The following is a 21,345-nucleotide window of genomic DNA, read 5'->3' as shown; positions in this document are numbered from 1 at the left end:
TGCTTCTTGGGGGGTCCCTGGAAGAACGTATTTTGAGGGGGGGGGGGGGGGGGGGTCCGTGGCCAAATACATATCATTTTGGGGGTCCTTGACATGAACAAGTTTGAGAACCCCCGATATAGATACAATTTTGTAGAATCCTCAGAGGCAAAGATTTGAGTTAAAAATGTTCGCTTGAAAGAAAAAAAAAAACAACGATTTGCACACATTTTCATGATTTTCCCCCCAAAATTGCAAGATGTACAAGCTCATAGCGGTGCCGCGCTATGAGCTTGTAGATCTGCTATTTTTGAATAGCCAAAGTATAAGATAATGGTTAAAGTGGTTTAAATCTAAAAGTGAGAGATGCTTTCCCTGTCTTAATGGGATAACGGAGCCGTCAACGTTCATTGATCGGCTGCCGTTATTGCACGCGGGAGAAGACTCCCCTCAAGAGAAGACTCCCCTCAAGAGAAGACTCCCCTCAAGGCTTTCTGACCGGGAAAACGTTGTCGGCTCCCCATGGCCGTTTGGCGCCATTATTCCACTTTGTCACTCATTGTAGATCTGCTATTTCTGGCCCAGAATATGGATGCTGGGGTTTGAGTGGTTTAAATCAGCTGTATACTCAGCTCTACACGATTTTTAACCCATTCAATCCAGGGAACGCATCTCTGTCATTTTTTTGGCTATTAAAAAATAGCAGATATACAAGCTCATAGCGTGGCGCTTTTTTTTTTTTTTTTTATCATTACAATTTCTGCAAATCTTTGAATATATATTTTTTAATAACTCGAATCTTTGCTTCTGGAGAGGTCCCTGGAACACAAATATTTGACAAATGTTCGCTTTAAAAATATATATTCAAAAGATTTTGCGCACATTTTCACGATTTTTCAACAGACATTGCAGATCTACAAGCTCATAGCGTGGCACGCGGTGCCGCGCTATGAGCTTGTAGATCTGCTATTTTTGAATAGCCAAAGAAATCTAAAATGACAAGAGACGCGTATCCCGGATTGAATGGGGTTAATTTAACTCTGGCGGGACCCTTTTTTAGGGGTTCCATTTTTCACACAGATTTTCCTGTGTTGTTGTCCTGAGCGAAACCCAGAATTATGTTTTGCGGTGGATGGCTAGAATAGAGCACCAAAGTCCTGACGTCACTGCCAGTAGAGGGCGCTTTCCTTAGTTTCATGGCTTTACTTTTTGTATTGATATCCTCATTGGGGAATCTTAGATCGCTTCATATAAGAACTGTGTTCCAAAAATAAACACACCACCCTGGCGATTTTACTCATATGGATATGAAGCATCGACTGAAGGTGTAAATGTACACATTTACCCAAAGAGTAACACAATATAAACACTAGAAACGAGTCAAACAACCCAAAGACTACATTTCCCATGAAAGCGGCTGCTGTGGGGACAGTGATTTCAGACCCGGAAGTAGTAGTTCTTAAGACTTTTAAGGCAGAATTCATTCCATTTTTGCCAGAAACAGGCTGTATCAAATATGAATGAATATCATAAACGATGCAGAGCCACCCCCCTGACAAAAACGCCAGGGTGGTGTGTTTATGTTTGGAACACAGTTCTTATATGACGTGATCTAAGATTCCCAAATGGGGATTTCAACACAAAAAATAAAGCCACGAACTCGTGGAACAGTGGCAGTCTAGTGGCAGTCACGTCAGACTTCGGTGCTCTATAGCAACCCGCGGGAACTCTTCTTGTCTTGTTCCCCCCCGGCACGGGAGTTCAAAACCACTGAACTGCCCCACTGGTTTGGTAATAGGGGAGGCGGCGGGGTGTTGGTTAGAATCCTGGGACAGTTCTTGGTTTGTTCTAGAAGTTCTCTTTGTTGAAGATGAACGACGAACCGCCTTCGTTGTGAGAGACACTCTGCTTGGCCAGGGCCTTGCCCAGCACCGCCGGGCCACACAGAAACACCCCCACTTTGGTGCTGAGGACATACACACACATACATGGAAATATTATCATTATTGTGTATTTTTTTAATGTCATAATTACATAAAAATATATAATTACAATATTTTACTTATAATAAATTGTGGAGTGGAGCTTGCCATTTCCCTTCATTATTATGATATATATATTGTTAGGTGGGGGTCCGCGGCCAAATACGTATCATTTTGGGGGTCCTTGACATGAAAAGTTTTGAGAACCAATGCGCTATTAGTTCCAGCTTTCGAGTAACACGCAGCCAGTGGTGGAAAAAGTACTCAAATATTTTACTTAAGTAAAAGTACCAATACTGCAATGTAGTAAATACTCTGTTACAAGTAAATGTTCGGAATTCAAAATGGACTTGAGTAAAAGTACAAAAGTATTGGTATCAAAATGTACTTAAGTATCAAAAGTAAAAGTACTTGTTGCGCAGAATGTCCCGTTTCACAAGTTTTCAAATGTATAAAATTAATTAAAATCCTTTGAAAATAGCGGATCTACAAGCGCACAATGCGTCGCTATGCGACGCATTGTGAGCTTGTAGATCCGCTGTTTTCAAATGGCCGAAATGTATATAGGGCTGAAGTGGTTAATGTGTGTTTTGTAATAATAATCAAAATCTACAAAGTAACTAAAGTTTTCAAATAATTGCAGTGGAGTAAAAGTACAATATTTGCCTCTGAGTTGGAGTAGAAGTAAAAGGATAGAAAATTGGAAATACTCAAGTAAAGTAAGAAAATATGTAAAAGTTTAACTTAACCCATTAATACCTGGGACGCATCTGTGTCACTTTTAGATTTCTTTAGGCTATTCAAAAATAGCAGATATACAAGCTCATAGCGCGGCACCGAGTGCCGCGCTATGAGCTTGTAGATCTGCTATTTTTGAAAAAATCGTGAAAATTATTTCTAAAATATTTTTTTCCGATTTTTTTTTTTAGGATTTTGAAAATGTTTAGAAGCGGCCTCAGGTCTTAATGGGTTAAGTACAGTACTTGAGTACATCACTCATTTACTCCACTGCTTGCAGCACTAGAATAGCAGAGAGAGAGAGAGAGAGGCTCACCCCGGGTGTTTCATGGCAATGCAGCCAAACTCGTTGTCCCAGTTGGGCTTCCCGTAGAGCGTCTTCTGTTTGAGGCCGGTGATGGGGTCGTTCTCCGCCTCGTGGTGGACCCTGAAGTGTGCCGCCTGAAAGGACGCAACCATATCGATTGATTGATTGATTGAATACGTACATTATTACTTTATTATTATCATTTCACCGCACTGGTTCTCAATGTGGGGTTTCTGGGGGGGAACCCCAGGGGGTCCTTGGGGGGGAGGGGGGTTGTTCCAGGGTGTCCCCAGCTGAATGATTGATAGTATAGGAACCCAATATGGGACTGTAACTCTCCAGGTTAATTTAACAGTATAGATTGTGGTCCCAGTGATAATTTAAAAAAAAAATCATATCAATTGTCTTTACCTCTAAACCAACTTTCTTTGCCAAAAATAGCCGATCTACAAGCTCACAACGTGTCGAGTTGCGATGCATTGTGAGCTTGTAGATCTGCTATTTTTGGCAAATGTTTCCCCCAGAATATATATGGATGCAAGGGGTTCAAGGTATTCAAAAGTACATTTACATTTTAGATGTCTTTGGCTATTCAAAAATATCCGATATACAAGCTCATAGCGTGGCACTTGGTGCTTGGCACTCGGTGCTTGTAGATCTGCTGTTTTCAAAAACAGCAGATCTACAAGGCTCATAGCCTTGACATGAAAAAGAACCACTGGCCTATACCAGTACTCAGGTAAAAAAAATAATCCTTGGTACCTCGGTCTCCTTCCAAAACAAAAACATACATATTCAAATATTTGCACATGTTTTCGCGATTTTTCTAAAACAGCAGATCTACAAGCTCATAGCCATGACATGAAAAAGTTTGAGAACCACTGGGTAGGGCTTTCACCAACTAGTCGACTAGTATAACCACTAGTCGACCTTGTTGGTACTAGTCCAATAGTTGAAAAAAAGCTTCTTTTTTTTTTCATTGTTTTAATGCCATAGTAATGGCCCATTACTATTATTTTTATCCTCCTGCCTTTATCTTTATCAAAAGGGGGTCAAAGGTATGCCCAATAATAGCCTATTATTGGGCAATAACCCCCTTTTGAGGATCCTTGGAGACGCTGCTGTGCTGCTGTGCCAGAAGCACTTCCCTTAAAACGGCATGAAAATAAAGGCAGGGGGATAATAATAATAGTAATGGCATTAAAGGAGAGATCCACTCTTGAACGGTATGCTTTGATGTGTCGCCAATCACTCACCAACATACCAGGGGCAGTTGACTTTTTTCATAGAAGCCCCTGTTGTCCATTGTGGAGACCCCTTCCACCGGCAGAATGGGAGTATGTGTAACAACGAAACTCGCCAATTTTAGCAACTCCAAACTCACACATGAGCTGCCGTTCGTACAGAACGGCTCTGATGCGTGAACTCTCGCGAGATTTCGCGTGTAGCGCTCCCCCTCCTCTCATAAGTGACAAACAGTGCATGTGAGAGTGCCAGGACACTGCATAGAGGGGATTCGTGAAAGAAAAACGAAGTTTGCAGCTGCTAAAATAGGCGAGTTTCGTTGTTACACATACTCCCATTCTGCCGGTGGAAGGGGTCTCCACAATGGACAACAGGGGCTTCTCTGAAAAAAATCAACTGCCCCTGGTATGTTGGTGAGTGATTAGCGACACATCAGAGCAAATCAACCCAACATCAACCCATTAAGACCTGGAACTGTCATTTTTAGATTTGAGCTAAAAAGCATTATTTTACACTTTGGGCTATTTTTGAAAAATCGTGAAAATGTGTGCAAATCTTTGAATATATTTTTAAATATTTTTAAAGCAAACATTTTTAACTCAAATGTTTGCTTCTGGGGGTCCCTGGAACAAAATATTTTGATGGGGGTCCGCAGTCAAATACATATAATTTTGGGGGTCCTGGACATGAAGAAGATTGAGCACCACTGATATAGAAACATCCGTTTTTCAGAAAACTGTTGGGATTTAGGAGACATGTAGAATCGGCTTCAGGTCTCAATGGGTTAAAACAATGGCAAAAAAAAGCCACAGGGTCAAATTAGTCGACCAGTAAAAATCTCTAGTGGTGAAAGCCCTACCACTGGGCCTACACCAGTAACTGAAGTAAAAAAAAAAAACCTTCATACCTCGGTCTCCTTCCAGCGGGTGAGGTAGATGTTGTAGCTGAGGAAGTCGGTCACGCCCGCCTCCGCCATCTGGTCCTCCAGGGACTGCAGCAGGTCGGCGAACCACTCGAACGCCTCCGTCTCCGGACACAGCCAATAGAAATAGATCTAAAAGGGGTTAGAGAGCAGTGGTGTAAAGTAACTAAGTACATTTACTCAAGTAACGCGTTGTGAGCTTGTAGATCTGCTATTTTCAAACATCTTAGTCCTTTTATTTTTGGTACTTTTAGTACATTTTGATACCAATACTTTTGTGCTTTTACTCAAGTACAATTAGAATTCTTGACTTTTACTTGTAACGGAGTACTTCTACATTGCAGTATTGATACATTTACTGAAGTCAAATGTTTGAGTACTTTTTACACCACTGGTTAGAGGGGGCGGAGGAGTATATGGAGAGCACCGTAGTAGAGATGGGGTCATTATTTGGAATCGGAAAGGAATAGAATAGAACAGGCGTCTTCAACAGGGGGTCCTCAGAGTTACTACAGGGGGGCCGCCAAATCTTTGTGTGATATGATTATTTTTTTTTTTTAAACATTGACCACTTGAACCCTAGCGTCCCTGTTCTGAGGAGAACTTTAGCCAAAAATAGCAGATCTACAAGCTCACATTTGATTTGGTGTTAAGGCTAGTGATTCGTCTTTTGGTTTATTTTGATTTGTTTAGGTTAGGTTAGGTTGGTTATGTTTATCAATTACACACCCCATGTAGCCTTGAATTCAATTCTATCGGATACGTTAGCATCTTTCCGTCGGTACTCAAATTATTGGCTTAGGAATGTGACAAAAACAAAAAAAACTCCATGAATTCAATGCTTCATGGGGTGTATAATTGATAGAAAATAAGATTTTTTTGAGGTGAACTACCCTTTTAACATGTTTTGCCTAGGTTTCCCCTACAGGCTAGGTTTCCCCGTAACAAGAGACCTGGAACCGCATTCTGTGTGTCATTTTTAGATTTATTTTTGGCTATTCAAAAATAGCAGATATACAAGCTCATAGCGCGGCACCGAGTGAGCTTGTAGATCTGCTATTTTCTTTTTAAATTGGAAAATGTGTGAAAATCTTGGAATATATATTTATAAAGCAAACATTTGTAACTCGATTCTTTGCTTCTGGAGAGTCTACAAATGTCATCTGAATCCTAACGTTTTTTTGAAAAAACTTATGTTGCTATGATCACGTGGTTCTCAAACTTTTTCATGTCAAGGACCCCAAAATGATATGTATTCGGCCGCGGACCCCCATCTCAAAATATTTTGTTCCAGGGACCCCCCAAAAGCAAAGATTTGAGTTACAAATGTTCGCTTTAAAATAATATGTATTCAAAGATTTGCACACATTTTCAAGATTTTTCAAAAATAGCAGATCTACAAGCTCATAGTGCGGCACTCGGTGCCGCGCTATGAGCTTGTGTATCTGCTATTTTTCAATAGCCAAAGTGTGAACACACTTGTAATTCACACTCACTCCAGAGGGCCACGTTGCATATACTGTCGGGCAGACACCTCTTATCTCTGTATTTTACATTTTTTTTCGTAAATTAATGCCGTACTTCGCCATTCTTTGTCACACAAAAGTAGCAAAAATAGCCGATCTACAAGCTCAAAACGCGTCGCAGCGCGACGCGTTTTGAGCTTGTAGATCTGCTATTTTTTAATTGGAATCCTGTTTTTCTTTTTGCTATTTTGGAATTGGAATCCTGAAAAGTAACATTTTTATTTAATTTCAAATGCATTTAGTTATATTAACTTCATGAACTTAAATACAAATACATTGGACATAAAAAAGACAATAGAATATTAATTCATTAGTCATTAAAGGTATCATGACATTCATTTTCACTTTTTTTATTTTCAATGTTTTATTTGGGGTTTTATGACCTCAATTACACCCAAAAAACCTGAACTTAGAACATTCAGTGGATTTTCTGTGGTCTGGGGTTTTCTGAATAATTAGGCTGAAAAGTAATCTGAGCTTGGCCCTTCGACAGTGAGGTCACAGTCGATTAATCCCGCCCACTCTCCTCCTCGCCCCTCCCCTCCCCTATCCTTTCCTTTGGGGGGGGGCGGAGCAGAGGCGATGATTGACAGGCAAAATCCCTCACCAGCGACACCCGCAGGCAAAGATTTCTTTTTTCATTGCAGTTGAAAAGGCTTTAGAAATGTGAGAGAAAAACACCTGCCATGGATCACTGGAATGGAATTTTCACTTAAAACTTTTTGTACACTTTTGAAGGACCAGGACAAAGACTTTGAATGTGGTGTAAAAGTGAATGTCATTAAACCTTTAAGCTACTAATATAGACTGAAGTCATTAAAGCGGGTCATGTTTGCATGTTTGGAATTGTAACAGCTGAAATCAATAATATATCAGTATTCCGATATTAAGTGAAGGTGGGGGGCCGCATGTGGCCCCCGGGCCGCCAGTTGCCCATGTATGCTGTATGGTCTCACCTTCTTGGTGAAGACGTCTTGGTTCTTCTGGGCGCGTCGGTACCACAGGGACTTGAGGATGGAGGCGAAGGGGGTGACGCCGATGCCGGCGCCCACCAGCATCACCACCTCGTAGCGGAACACGTCCTCGCTGGCCGTTCCAAACGGCCCGTCGATCGCTACCCTGGAGAGAGAGAGAGAGAGAGAGAGATATGTTGGTATAACTATAATTATATTATAGTTATATATAGTTATATTATATTATAATAATTTTGAGGAGCTTTTACTTTACCGGAGCATTTCCAATTGTCTTCTATACTTTTACTTCTACTCCATATCTCAGAGGCAAATATTGTACTTTTACTCCACTACAATTATTTGAAAACTTTATTAAATCCATTTTCAATAGATTTTTTATAAATGTTATACATGTGAAAAGTTGTGACATCGGACATTCTGCACAATGGGTACTTTCTACTTTTGGTATACTTTCTACATTGCAGTATTGATGCTTTCACTTAAGTAAAAAAAATGTGACTACTTTTTCCACCACTGGTGGGTGGGTGGGTGGGTGTATTGTAATTGTCAACCGTTGTGTCAGTGTAAGTTACTGTGTGTGAGTGTTGTGTAGTCGATGCATTGCTCTGAAATATCCTATTGCTCCACCAGAGTCCCTCATGTTGACCAACAGGAGGTTGGAGGTTTGCATTGGGCAACTTGCAAATGTGAATGTGCTAAACGGGCCATTTTTGGACCCCAGGAAGAGTAGTCTTCACTGTGGTGAGGGACTAATGGGGATCCGTAATAGACAATAAATACAATCATCGAAGAGCAGCATCTTGAAATCTCACTTGCCGATCTACAAGCTCTCACAACACATCGTGGATGCGACACGTTGTGAGCTTGTAGACCTGCTATTTCTCCAGATGACGGAGCATATCAAATGAAGCACAACCAGGCAACTCGGCAAGCCAGCAAGAAATTGGTTAACAACTTTGCCCAATTCTGACTATAATTTGTCGGAAAAGTTTTGAATTCATAAAAAAGTTGATCTACAAGCTCACAACACAACATTGTGACTGAGTTTGTGAGCTTGTAGATCTGTTATTTTTTTAAAAGGAAATGAAATTGGATAGAAAATCTTCAGCTTCAATTTTATAGTGTTTCAGTTCCAATTTTGACCGCAATTATAATATTTTTTTTCATCACGTCCAATTTCACTTGATTGCTCAGTATCCTGCGTTCTCTCTCCTGATTGGATAAAATTGGTATCCTGACCTGAAAATGTACTTTATGTTTACTAAAGAGCTGGAGAGACAGGCAGACGCCTGTTTCTGAACAAACGCTCTATGATAGCTACAGTATGGGAATATATATCTGTTAGCACTTAACACCTATTTTAACCCATTCAATCCGGGAACACGTCTCTGTCATTTTAGATTCCTTTGGTTATTCAAAAAATAGCAGATCTACAAGCTCATAGCGCGGCACCGAGTGCCGCGCTATGAGCTTGTAGATCAGCTATTTTTGAAAAATCGTGAAATGTTTTGCAAATCTTTGAATATATATATTTTTAAAGTGAACATTTGTAACTGAAATATTTGCTTCTGGGTGTTACCTGGAACTAAAATATTTGACAAATGTTTAAAAATATATATATATTCAAAAATTTCCAAAAAATGTCATGATTTAAAAAAAATAGCAGATCTACAAGCTCATAGCGCGGCACTCAGTGCCGCGCTATGAGCTTGTAGATCTGCTATTTTTTAAATAATAGCCAAAGAAATCTTAAAATGACACAGATGCGTTGCCGGTCTAAATTGGTTATTTTAGCAGCTTGCTTTAGCAAAGCTGCTCTATAACGGGCCGCCATAAAGGGGGCGGAGAAAGGAGCGGCATTCATATTATTTACCCAGGAAAGGGGGTGTGGCTGTGGAAAAGGGGGGGGGGGGGGCGTGGCCTGTAGTAATCGCATGACATCATCGTTACCTGGGCAGTTTCCAGGCCTCCTGGGTCTCGTCCTTTTTGCCGCCGCAGGCCACGTACAGGGCCTCGGTCCAGTCGCCCGCCAGGCGGATGTGGATGCTGAAGTTCTCGTCCTCGGGCGAGGAGGACAGGGTGAACGGGTGCCACTCCAGGTGCGAGATGGAGGGGCACTTGATGAAGACGTACTGGCCCACCTCCGAGCGGAAGCCCTTCTTCTTCATCTGCAACTCCAGAGTCTTGGACGGGTGCATCACCACCTGAAGAGAGGAGAGGAGAGGAGAGGAGAGGAGAGGAGAGGAGAGGAGGGGAGGGGAGGGGAGGGGAGGGGAGAGGAGAGGAGAGGAGAGGAGAGGGGAGGGGATATTTTAGCTATAACCATTATTTTTTACTTTGGCTATTCAAAAATAGCAGATATACATGATGGTCATGGATGTGCTCACATAGGAAGGAAATAGGTTTGCTTCCTGTTTCTATTTTCAATTAACCCTATTCTTAACCCTTTAAGATTCCTTTGGCTATTTTTTGAAAAATCGTGCAAATCTTTGAATATCTTTTCCGTAGCGAACATTTTAAACTCTGTTACAACTTCCGGGGGGTCCCTGGAACAAAATATTTTGAGATGGGGGTCCGCGGCCAAAATTCATATAATTTTGGGGGTCCTTGACATGAAAAAGTTTGAGAACCACTGATTATAGCAACATACATAAAAAAAATATATATATATAAGCCTATATATATTCAAAGAATACCTTTGAATACTATAATTTCATGATTTTTCAAAAAATAGCAGATCTACAAGCTCATAGCGCGGCACTCGGTGCCACGCTATGAGCTTGTAGATCTGTAAATGGCGCGGCCGTTCTGGAATTTCCCCGAATTTCCCAGTGGCCAGCACGTCCCTGACGTACATTTTGATACCAATACTTTTGTACTTTTACTCAAGTCAATTTTTAATTCCGGACTTTTACTTGTAACAGAGTACTTCTACATTGCAGTATTGATACTTTTACTTAAGTAAAACATTTGAGTACTTTTTCCACCACTGGCTCTAACACACAGTAAGGATGAAGGTTGAGAACATACCTTGGTGATGACCACCTTCTGAGTAGAGCGATAGAAACGGACCATCCGCTCGGTCACGTAGATGATCATAGGCCCGATCACCCACTTCCATGTCTGGACCACGAGAAAACAAACACACGTTTTGTTAGAGCTGCATTATTGTAACCAATCTGTATGGTAGAGTAATACAATCAGTGGTGTAAAGTGACTTAAGTACATTTACTCAAGTACTGTACTTAAGTAAAAATGTATTTTTTACTTTACTGGAGTATTTCCAGTTTTCAGTACTTTTACTTCACTACATCTCAGAGGCAAATGTTGTGCTTTTACTCCACTACAATTATTTGAAAACTTACTAGTTACTTTGTATTGATTATTATTACAAAACATACATTAACCACTTCAGCCATATATATATATATATATATATATATATATATATATATATATATATATATATATATATATATATATATATATATATATATATATATATATATATATATATATATATATTTCAGCCAAATAGGGTTTTAGGCATTTTACACAGCAGAGAACTTGTGAGTACCTTCTACTTTTGGTACTTTAAGTACATTTTGATACCAATACTTTTATACTTTTGAGACACAAAGGAGACTCTTTGTGTCTCCTACCGGAACCGCTGCCGGTCATCAATTTATACCTATAGCCCATCCAAGCACCAAAACCAACAATTACAAATGATCGACAACATACAGTACAGACACTTAAATGCCACGCGGTCGACCTCCTGTCAGTGGTGTAGAGTAACTAAGTACATTTAATCAAGTACTGTACTTTAGTACAATTTTTAGGTATTTTTACTTCATTGGAGTATTTCCAATTTTCAGTACTTTTACTTCTACTCCACCAAACCTCAGAGAAAAATATTATATTTTTTCTCCACTACAATTATTTGTAGTTACTAGTTACTGTGTAGATTTTGATTATTATTACAAAACATACATTACCCACTTCAGTCCTATACATTTTGGCCATTTGAAAATAGCCGATCTACAAGCTCACAATGCGTCGCATCGCGACGCATTGTGAGCTTGTAGATCGGCTATTTTCAAAGGATTTTTATACATTTGAAAACAACATAATGAGTACTTTTACTTTTGTACTTTAAGTATATTTTGATACCGATACTTTTGTACTTTTGCTCAAGTACATTTTGAATTCTTTTACTTGTAACAGAGTATGTCTACACTAGCCTGATTATCAGCCTGAAGCTGCGTGGAGCTTCAGTCTGAAATTGGCTGCAATGTCCGCGATTACCAGGGGGGAGGGGATTGAAATTGCCCTAAACCAATCACAAGAGATCGACGGATCCGCCTACATCTGACGTCATCGCACAGCTTGTTTCAGCAGATATTCGCTGATTGGCTTGTCGTTAGACCACCCCCACCTACGACTCTGATTTGACAGATTTCTCTTCGATCGTGAAAAGCCACATGGCTGACATTATGACACCAGACCAAGAGGAGCTCACTCAGAGAGTGGGCGGGGTCTATGGTCTGGAACCAGGCTATGTCTACACTGCAGTATTGATAGTTTTACTTAAAGGGATATTTCACTTTCAAAAAAAGTTTTGGTCATTTTATCGTCTACTCAGGCTTTTGTGAGCCCCCCAGACCGTTTTTAAGTTGCTTGATTTAGTATTTAGATATTTGATAATCATTTTTATCAGACACGCCCCCTTCCTATACAAACCCATTGTAACTTCAAACTCCATTTCTAACCTGTTAGATTCATCAAAAACACCCGTCCTTGGTTCTGGTGACTCACCCTGCCCTCCTAATACACGAGGGGGCCGTGTTTTTTCGATAACTTTTTTCATTTATTTTATTTTATTTTTTTAATGTATTTTATTTTTTTCATTTTCCAAAAAAAATATTAAAAATAAATGAAAAAAGTTATCGAAAAAACACGGCCCCTCGCGTATTAGGAGGGCAGGGTGAGTCACCAGAACCAAGGACGGGCGTTTTTGACAAATCTAACATGTTACAAATGGAGTTTGAAGTTATAATGGGTTTGTATAGGAAGGGGGCGTGTCTGATAAAATGAATATCAAATATCTAAATACTGAATCAAGCAACTTAAAAACGGTCTGGGGGGCTCACAAAAGCCTGAGTAGACGATAGAATGACCAAAACTTTTTTTGAAAGTGAAATATCCCTTTAAGTGAAAAAATGTGAGTCCTGTCTACTTATATAGCTCACCCCTGGGGGGTTTCCGGCGAAGTTGGGCACGGGGCAGTCGGTTCCGTTCCTTCCCCACTCCTGGAAGCGGTCCTTGCAGTCGGCGGGGCGGTGCAGCATTAGGTCAGATTGCACCTGTCCCCGCACGATCCTCCTGTGGTCAGGGAGCACAGAGGAAGTCGTACCGAGTACTGGGATAGCTAATAGAAGTATAGGTATGCTTATACAGCAGTGGACCCCCACATCATTTTGGAGGGTCCCTTTATATGATTAAAGGCATAGTTCACCCCCAAAATGACTTTTTCTATCTAATAGTCACCCCATGGAGACTTCAATTCATGGATATTCTTTTGTTTTTGTCGCATTCCTAAGCCAATGATTTGATGACCGGCAGCGGTTCCGGTATAGGAGACACAAAGAGTCTCTTTTGTGTCTCCTACCGGTCCGCTGGTATCAAATTATTGGCTTAGGAATGCGACAAAAACAAAAAAATATCCATGAATTAAAGTCTCCATGGGGTGACTAAAAGTTTTTTTTGGATGAACTGTCCCTTTAACTTAATGTGCAACATTGTTTTCTCACTCAAGTAAACAAACCAACATACAGTATAAGTGTATGCAGGGTCTCTGCTCATTTCTTAAGTTACAATTGAATGACTTTTAAGACCTTTTTTATTACCAATTTGGCAAAATTGTCAAATATTCCGTAAGAAAGGGGCAAACGTTGTGAAAATAGCCAAACTACAAGCTCACAACACCTCCCAGTGCTTGTAGATCTGCTATCTGTGCAAATCTTTGAAAATTCGAACATTTGTAACTCAAATCTTTGCTTCTGGGGATTCTACAAATACGTACGTATGTATGTTGCTATAATCAGCGGTTCTCAAACATTTTTGTGTCAAGGACCCCAAAAATGTATTTGTCAGTGGACCCCCTCATCTTAAAATATTGTGTTCCAGGGACCCCCAGAAGCAAAGATTTGAGTTAAAATGTATATTATATATTCAAAGATTTGCACAAATTTTCACGATAAAAAAAAATATAGCAGATCTACAAGCTCATAGCGCGGCACTCGGTGCCGCGCTATGAGCTTGTAGATCTGCTATTTGTCAATAGCCAAAGAAATGTAAAATGACACAGATAAGATCCCGGTCTTAAAGGGTTATTCGCTAAAAGTAAAACTTCATGATGGCGACAGACAGCCCTAAACCTGGAGATCAAAACCTTGGATCAAAACCCTTACCCAAAGCCGTGGAAGACCAGGCCGATGAAGAAGACGACGAAGAGGTGGTGCGTGTACCAGAAGACCTCGAAGTAGGAGCGGCGGATCACCTCCATGGACGAGGTGATGATGAGGATGAGGGCCAGCGTGATGGCCACGCCCGTCAGCCCGGCGATGGTGGTGAACATCACGATGGTCGGGCTCTGTGGGAGGAGGAGGAGGAGGAGGAGGGGTCACAAAAAAATCGGCTTCATTTATGGTCTGTAGAAACCAATGGTGTGGCTTTGTCCATTCTTTTTTACAGTCTACACAGTATGTATAAAACGCACGTTCACACCGATTCCCAGTTGGACCACATGCTTCTGCTTTTGGTCACAGAGTGACGACACTGAGGCAACTGGAGAGGTTGTGTGACTTTTGGTTCAGGGACCTGAGAGGACTCATCGCACTGTGTGTGTGTGTGTTGGTAAAACACACATCATGATGATTGAAAGGAGACTTTAAACTAGCGACTGGAAGCATATAGCATTTATGACAATGTTTATTAAGGTAGGAAAATCAAGTTTAAAGTTCGTCAAAAACCCATCCGCTTGCATTAAGATAAATTCTTTCTCACACCAGCTGGGGTAAAACAGCTAAACTACAGGCCATTCATAGTGTATGAACTGTCATTTGAACTCTCTTCCTATTGCGATTCAATTTCAAAGCAGGAAGCTGGGCCCTTGGTTTTATACTGTGTGACTGCATGCGAAGGGCTTGATAAATATGCTATATATGCCAGTGGTTCTCAACCTGTGGGTCAAGACCCCCATTTAAAGGACTTTTAAGACCTTTTTAATACCTCAAAAAGAAAGAAAAGAAAAAAGACCATTACTGCATCAAAAGTAAACAACAATCTATACTATAAAAACTGGTCAAACATTGGCCGAATTGTCAAATAATATAAGAAAGTGTCCATTTAAATTAAAATTAAAAAATTGGGGGGGGGTCACTGCCTGAAAAGGTTAAGAACCACTGCTATATGATACTGAAAATAGCAGATATACAAGATCACAATTCGGTGTGTGTGTGTGTGTGTGTGTGTGTGTGTCTCTTCCCCCCCCACTCTCTCCCCCCCCCTCTCTCTCCCCCCCCTCTCTCTCTCTCTCTACCTCTCTCTCTCTACCTCTACCTCTCTCTCTCTCCCCCCCTCTCCCCCTCCCTCTCTCTCCCTGAAGGTGCACTTCCTGTTAAGAGTTTGTATTAAAAAAACAACAAAAACAACAACAGCAGAGAACATACAGTCTCGTAACCTTTACTATAACCTACCTGTACTGTTACTACGCATTTTAATAAAGTAATCAATCAATCAATCAATCAATCAATCAAGTCCTAATGATGTTCAGGTGTAGGATTGGTTGGAAGTTGGAACTTACAGTCTCGTTGTTCCTGAAGACGTTCAGGAAGGATTCGTTGGGGTTGTTTCCGACCTGAGACAGGGCGAAGGGCAGCGTGTTCTCGTCGCTCAGCGCGGCGTCCCAGAAATACTCGAAGTTGAACAGGTGAGCTACGATGTGGACAGCTGCCCCAACAAGGTGAGGGAAAAACGGGGTTATTTTTCTTTGTTTTGTTTTAGTCCATTTGCTCAGTGATAAACAGTGGTGGAAAAATTACTCAAATGTTTTAGTTAGGTAAAAGTATAAATACTGCAATGTAGAAATTACTCTGTCGCAAGTAAAAGTCCGGAATTCAAAATGTACTTGAGTAAAAGTATAAAAGTGTTGGCATCACAGCATACTTAAAGTACCAAAAGTAAAAGTACTTATTATCCATTTTAAGTTTCAAATGTAAACACATCTTTTGAAAATAGCAGATCTACAAGCTCACAATGCGTAGCATCGCGACGCATTGTGAGCTTGCAGATCGGCTATTTTCAAATGGCCGAAATGTATTTAGGGCTGAAGTGGTTAATGTGTGTTTTGTAATAATAATCAAGATCTACAAAGTAACTAGTAACTAAAGTTTTCAAATAATTGTAGTGGAGTAAAAGTACAATATTTGCCCCTGAGATGTAGTGGAGTAGAAGTAAAAGTACTGAAATTTGGAAATACTCCAGTAAAATAAAAAAAATACCTAAAAATTGCACTTAACACATTGGGTGCCAGCATTTTTTCATAACAACTTACGTTGGGTGCCAGCATTCTCCCCATTGACTGCGCTTTGCTGTTTAAAGCTCTAGACTCCACGAGGAGCAAATCCATGTAAAAAAAAACATCCATTCATGTTGCGCGATGACCCTGGCTACAGCCTGGAACGATAACATTTCACTCGCGAGTTACAATGGGGGGGGATCGCGCATCGCGCATGACCGGTTTTCCCCACCGGAAACAGATTCGGAGATATAGGTGTTTTAAAGAAGGAAATAGACAGGAAGTGGATGGCAGCCATGTTTTTGTTTTTCCGGTGATCTATCTGGCCTATCCTTCTCAAGATCACAATGGGTACTCCCAGAGCTGCTCTAGCCCCGCCCGTGTGGAGAAAAACGAAAAAAACAAAAAGACATATTTCACGGTCTGGACCGTGTTCGGCACCGGACCGCTACTCTGCGCAAACACGGTTCAGACCGTGTTTGGCACCCGATGTGTTAAGCACAGTACTTGAGTAAATGCACTCAGTTACTTTACGCCCACTGTCAGTATGTATCACAACAATCACGTTATCGACACCATTGACCGTGTGCGAGACATGGAATCCCACCTGTCTGCAAGGCGATCATGTAAGCCACCAGTTTGTGAAACGTTATGTTCTTGTCGAGCTGGCGAGTGACCGTGCGACCGCAACACTGAAACGCAAGGAGACAAAGAAGACAGGCCTGTGGTTATAGTTCTCCATTTAAAACAGTGGTGGAAAAAGTACTCAAACTTTATACTTACGTAAAAGTATCAATACTGCAATACAGAAATACTCTGTTACGAGTAAAAGTCCGGAATTCAACATGTACTTGACATTATAAGATATAAGAAGAAAAAAAAATCTACAAGCTCATAGCGTGGCACCGAGTGCCGCGCTATGAGCTTGTATATCTGCTATTTTTGAATAGATTACAATCTAAAATGACACAGATGTGTTCCCGGATTGAATGGGTTAAAGGGATAGTTCACCCCTAAAATGACTTTTTTCACCAATCGATTAGTCACCCCATGCAGACTTGAATTCATGGATATTTTTTTGTTTTTGTCTCATTCCTAAGCCAATGATTTTCCGGTAGGAGACGCAAAGAGTCTCCTTGTGTCTCCTATACCGGAACCGCTGCCTACCGGTCCGGCTGGTCATCAAAGTATTGGTTTAGGAATGCGACAAAAACTAAAAAAATATCCATGAATTCAAGTATCCACGGGGTGACTAATCGATAGGGGGGGGGGGGGGGGGGAGAGTCATTTTGGGGGTGAAATATCCCTTTAAGGAACGGGAGATAGCAACGAATTTATAGAAACCTGGATGGTGCCACGCATGATGGAGAGCAGGTTCCTGCACACGGGCAACAGGATCAGCATGCAGTTGAAGTTGAGGACGGCCGCGGGCGCCCTGGCCCAGGGCAACGCTTGCTGCAGGAACACAAGGGAGATAAGAGAGAGAGAGAGAGAGAGAGAGAGCGTTAATATATCAGCATTATATACGCAGAGATGAACAACACATTTAGCACATGTACACGGTTGGACCCCCGTGGGGGGGGGGGGGGGGTAGTAAAGTGACAATTGAAAGGGATAGCATAGTTCACCCCCAAAAAGCCTTTTTTTCATATGAATTCATGGATATTATTTTAGTTTTTGTCGCATTCCTAAGCCAATAATGTGATGACCGGCAGCGGTTCAGGTAGGAGACACAACTGACCTTTTCATTTGAGCTAAAAAGCATTCTTTTACACTTTGGCTATTCAAAAATAGCAGATCTACAAGCTCATAGCGCGGCACCGAGTGCCGCGCTATGAGCTTCTAGATCTGCTACTTTTGAGAAATCGTAAAAAATTGTGCAAATCTTTGAATATATTTTTTTTCAAGCGAACATTTGTAACTCAAAATCTTTGCTTCTGGGGGTGTCCCTGGAACAAAATATTTTGAGATGGGGGGGTCCTTGGCCAAATAGATATACATTTTGGGGGTCCTTGACATGAAAACGTTTGAGAACCACTGACATAGTAACATGTGAGTGGCCTCCATTTCACTTCTGCTCAGTGGCTCAGCCACCTGGGCGGGCCAGTGGCATTCCCCCAGCGGGTCATAAGAACAGATGTGTGGCCTCAAATACCGAATGACATCCTCCTGCAGACTAGACCTACTTCCCTATCTTTAATCTCCCCAGCCCTGCCGTTTGGGCGGGGGGGGGGGGGGGGTAGGGTTAGCGAGGCCCAGGGTTCAGTTCGTTAACCCATTGAGGAACATTTTTTTTTTTGAAAAAACGTATGTTGCTATGTCAGTGTCAGTGGTTTCATGTCAAGGACCCCCAAAATTATATGTAATTTGGCTGCGGACCCCCATCTCAAAATATGTTGTTCCAGGGACCCCCCCCCCCCCCCCCCCAGAAGCAAAGATTTGAGTTACAAATGTTCGCTTTAAAATATATATATTCAATGATTCGCACACATTTTCTCGATTTAAAAAAATAAATAGCAGATCTACAAGCTCGTAGCGCGGCACTCGGTGCCGCGCTATGAGCTTGTATATCTGCTATTTTTCAATAGCCAAAGTGTAAAACAATGCTTTTTTAGCTCAAATCCTTTTTTAGCTCAATGAAACACAGAGGGGGCTTGTTGTGAGCTTATATAATCGGCTATTTGTGAAAAGAATTAATGATCAGAGGGAGAGATATCAAATGCAGAGGCGTCGATTTCGCCCCACATTACCCAAGCAAAGCATTGTTGTTATCATTATTACCTACACTCTGAAAAACCCCATGGTTGTGTAAAATAAGCTGGTTTACCCCCATAAGACAGACCTACTGAAGGACACAGACTCGTCCCCCTGCCCCCTACCGGAGGATTAGAAAACGGTCCCAGAACAAGATGAAAAGGACAAACTTACCCCCAGAAGTACCCTGGAATAGAACCATCTCTCTGTGAGGAAATTGAAGTAGAATTGGACAAACAGGTACGTGTTGATCGCCATCCATACGAACTGTAAACACACATTACAAAGCAGTTTGTATAGTGGGCCGTGCAGTGAGAAGTTAGATACGGTGTGCATAGAAAATAATAACAATAAATAATAATTATATATATATATATATATATATATATATATATATATATATATATATATATATAAAAGTAAAAAATTAAAAGATTTGCGAAAATGTTCACGATTAAAAAAAAATTGCAGATCTACAAGCTCATAGCGCGGCACTCGGTGCCGCGCTATGAGCTTGTAGATATGCTATTTAAAAAAAGATTTAACCCTATACTTCCAATGTTTTGTCATCATATGCAGTGAATAGGCTTAGGAGAACAAATGAAAAACAAGCAAACCCCTTTATAGCTGAAAGAATCAAACTCAAATCCAGTGGTGGAAAGTAACTAAGTACATTTTACTCAAGTACTGCACTTATGTACAATTTTGAGGTATTTGTACTTTACTTGAGTATTTCCAAATTCCAATACTTTTCCTTCTACTCCACTACATCTCGGATCCAAATATTGTATTTTTACTCCACCACGATTATTTGAAAACTTTAGTTTCTAGTAACTTTGTAGATTTAGATTATATTACAAAACATGCATTAGCCACTTCAGCCCTATGTACATTTCGGCCATTTGAAAATAGCCGATCTACAAGCTCACAATGCGTCGCGATGCGACGCATTGTGAGCTTGTATTTTCAAAAGATTTTTTTACATTTGAAAGCTTGAAATGGGACATTCTGCATAATGAGTATCCTTTTACTTTTGGTACTTTAAGTACATTTTGATACCAATACTTCTGTACTTTTACTCAAGTGAAATTTGAATTCCAGACTTTTACCTGTAACAGAGTATTTCTACATTGCAGATCGATACTTTTACTTAAGACCTGGAACGCATCCGTGTCACTTTAGATTTCTTTGGCTATTCAAAAATAGCAGATATACAAGCTCATAGCGCGGCACCGAGTGCCGCGCTATGAGCTTGTAGATCTGCTATTTTTGAAAAATCTTAAACATTTTTTTTTTTTTCCAAAAAACATTTAGGATTTAGATTTTTTTTAAAGAATGGCCTCAGGCCTTAATGGGTTAATACTCACAATGACAAAGATGGACAGTCCGTCGTTTGCGGCAAAGCCCATGGTGACTGCTTTTTTGTGCGGGTGCGTCTGACAGTGTGTGAATGTGTGTGTGTGTGTGTGTGTGTGTGTGTGTGTGTGTGTGTGTGTGTGTGTGTGTGTGTGTGTGTGTGTGTGTGTGTGTGTGTGTGTGTGTGTGTGTGTGTGTGTGTGTGAGTGTGAGAGAGAGAGTTCTAGTGAAGCAGATAAAGACAGGAGGAGGAGGAGGAAGTCAGGAGAGTGTGCGTGGTGGCCAACATGCTCTGAAGCAAGGCAGGTGGAGTCATCACTGCTTTTATAGCCTTGTTGCCGGGTAGCAAATAAGGAAGTGTGTTTTATATCCTTTTCTCTCAAAGGGGACGGGCTATTCTCAGCAATAGGCCCTTTGCATGGCAGCCATATTGGCCACTGGTGGTAAAAGTACTCAAATTGTTTTACTTAAATACAAGTATCAATACTGCAATGTAGAAATACTCTGTTACAAGTACAAGTCCGGAATTAAATGTTTACTTGAGTTGAAGTACAAAAGTATTGGCATCAAAATATGATTAAAGTACCAAAAGTAAAAGTACTCATTATGCACAATATCCCATTTCACAAGTTTCCAAATGTATAACGATCCTTTGAAAATAGCAGATCTACAAGCTCACCAACGCAAAGCGACCTATTTTCACAAACATATTCACCTATTACGACATGCCCAGAATAGGGACGCTAAAGGGTTCTTGTGGTTGATGAGAATTGCTCCACGTTCCTGTCCAGATGCCTCTGAGCAAGGCATGCATGTAACCTCTAAATGTCTTGTTGCGAGGCAACTTCCCCCTGTGTGTGCAACAACCTGCACAGACTGACAGGAGCCCATTGGTTCTCAAAGTGGGGTCCGGGGACCCCCAGGGGTCCTTGGGGAAGGTTCCAGGGGGTCCCCAGCGAAAAGTGTTAATATAGCATCACA

At 40.9% G+C, this 21,345-nt stretch overlaps 1 protein-coding gene across 1 annotated transcript; it reads right to left on the bottom strand.

Moving 5' to 3' along the window:
- Positions 1 to 1,698: 1,698 nt before the first annotated feature.
- Positions 1,699 to 20,640, bottom strand: cybb (cytochrome b-245, beta polypeptide (chronic granulomatous disease)). Its single transcript, XM_080422640.1, has 13 exons — positions 20,376 to 20,640; positions 19,183 to 19,275; positions 17,599 to 17,709; positions 16,862 to 16,946; positions 15,541 to 15,686; positions 14,147 to 14,328; positions 12,926 to 13,058; positions 10,704 to 10,796; positions 9,624 to 9,877; positions 7,656 to 7,818; positions 5,159 to 5,305; positions 3,016 to 3,140; positions 1,699 to 1,945 (listed from the first exon to the last, which is right to left on the bottom strand). The coding sequence occupies exons 1-13, from the start codon at positions 20,415 to 20,417 to the stop codon at positions 1,828 to 1,830; spliced, it is 1,692 nt and encodes a 563-aa protein (XP_080278766.1). The 5' UTR covers positions 20,418 to 20,640; the 3' UTR covers positions 1,699 to 1,827.
- Between the last annotated feature and the right edge of the window lie 705 nt (positions 20,641 to 21,345).

This window comes from Gymnoscopelus braueri (assembly GCF_963280865.1).
Source record: "Gymnoscopelus braueri genome assembly, chromosome: 24".
Taxonomy (NCBI): domain Eukaryota; kingdom Metazoa; phylum Chordata; class Actinopteri; order Myctophiformes; family Myctophidae; genus Gymnoscopelus; species Gymnoscopelus braueri.
Note: the sequence above shows the minus strand (reverse complement) of the source record. Positions and strands in the feature narration are given on the sequence as shown.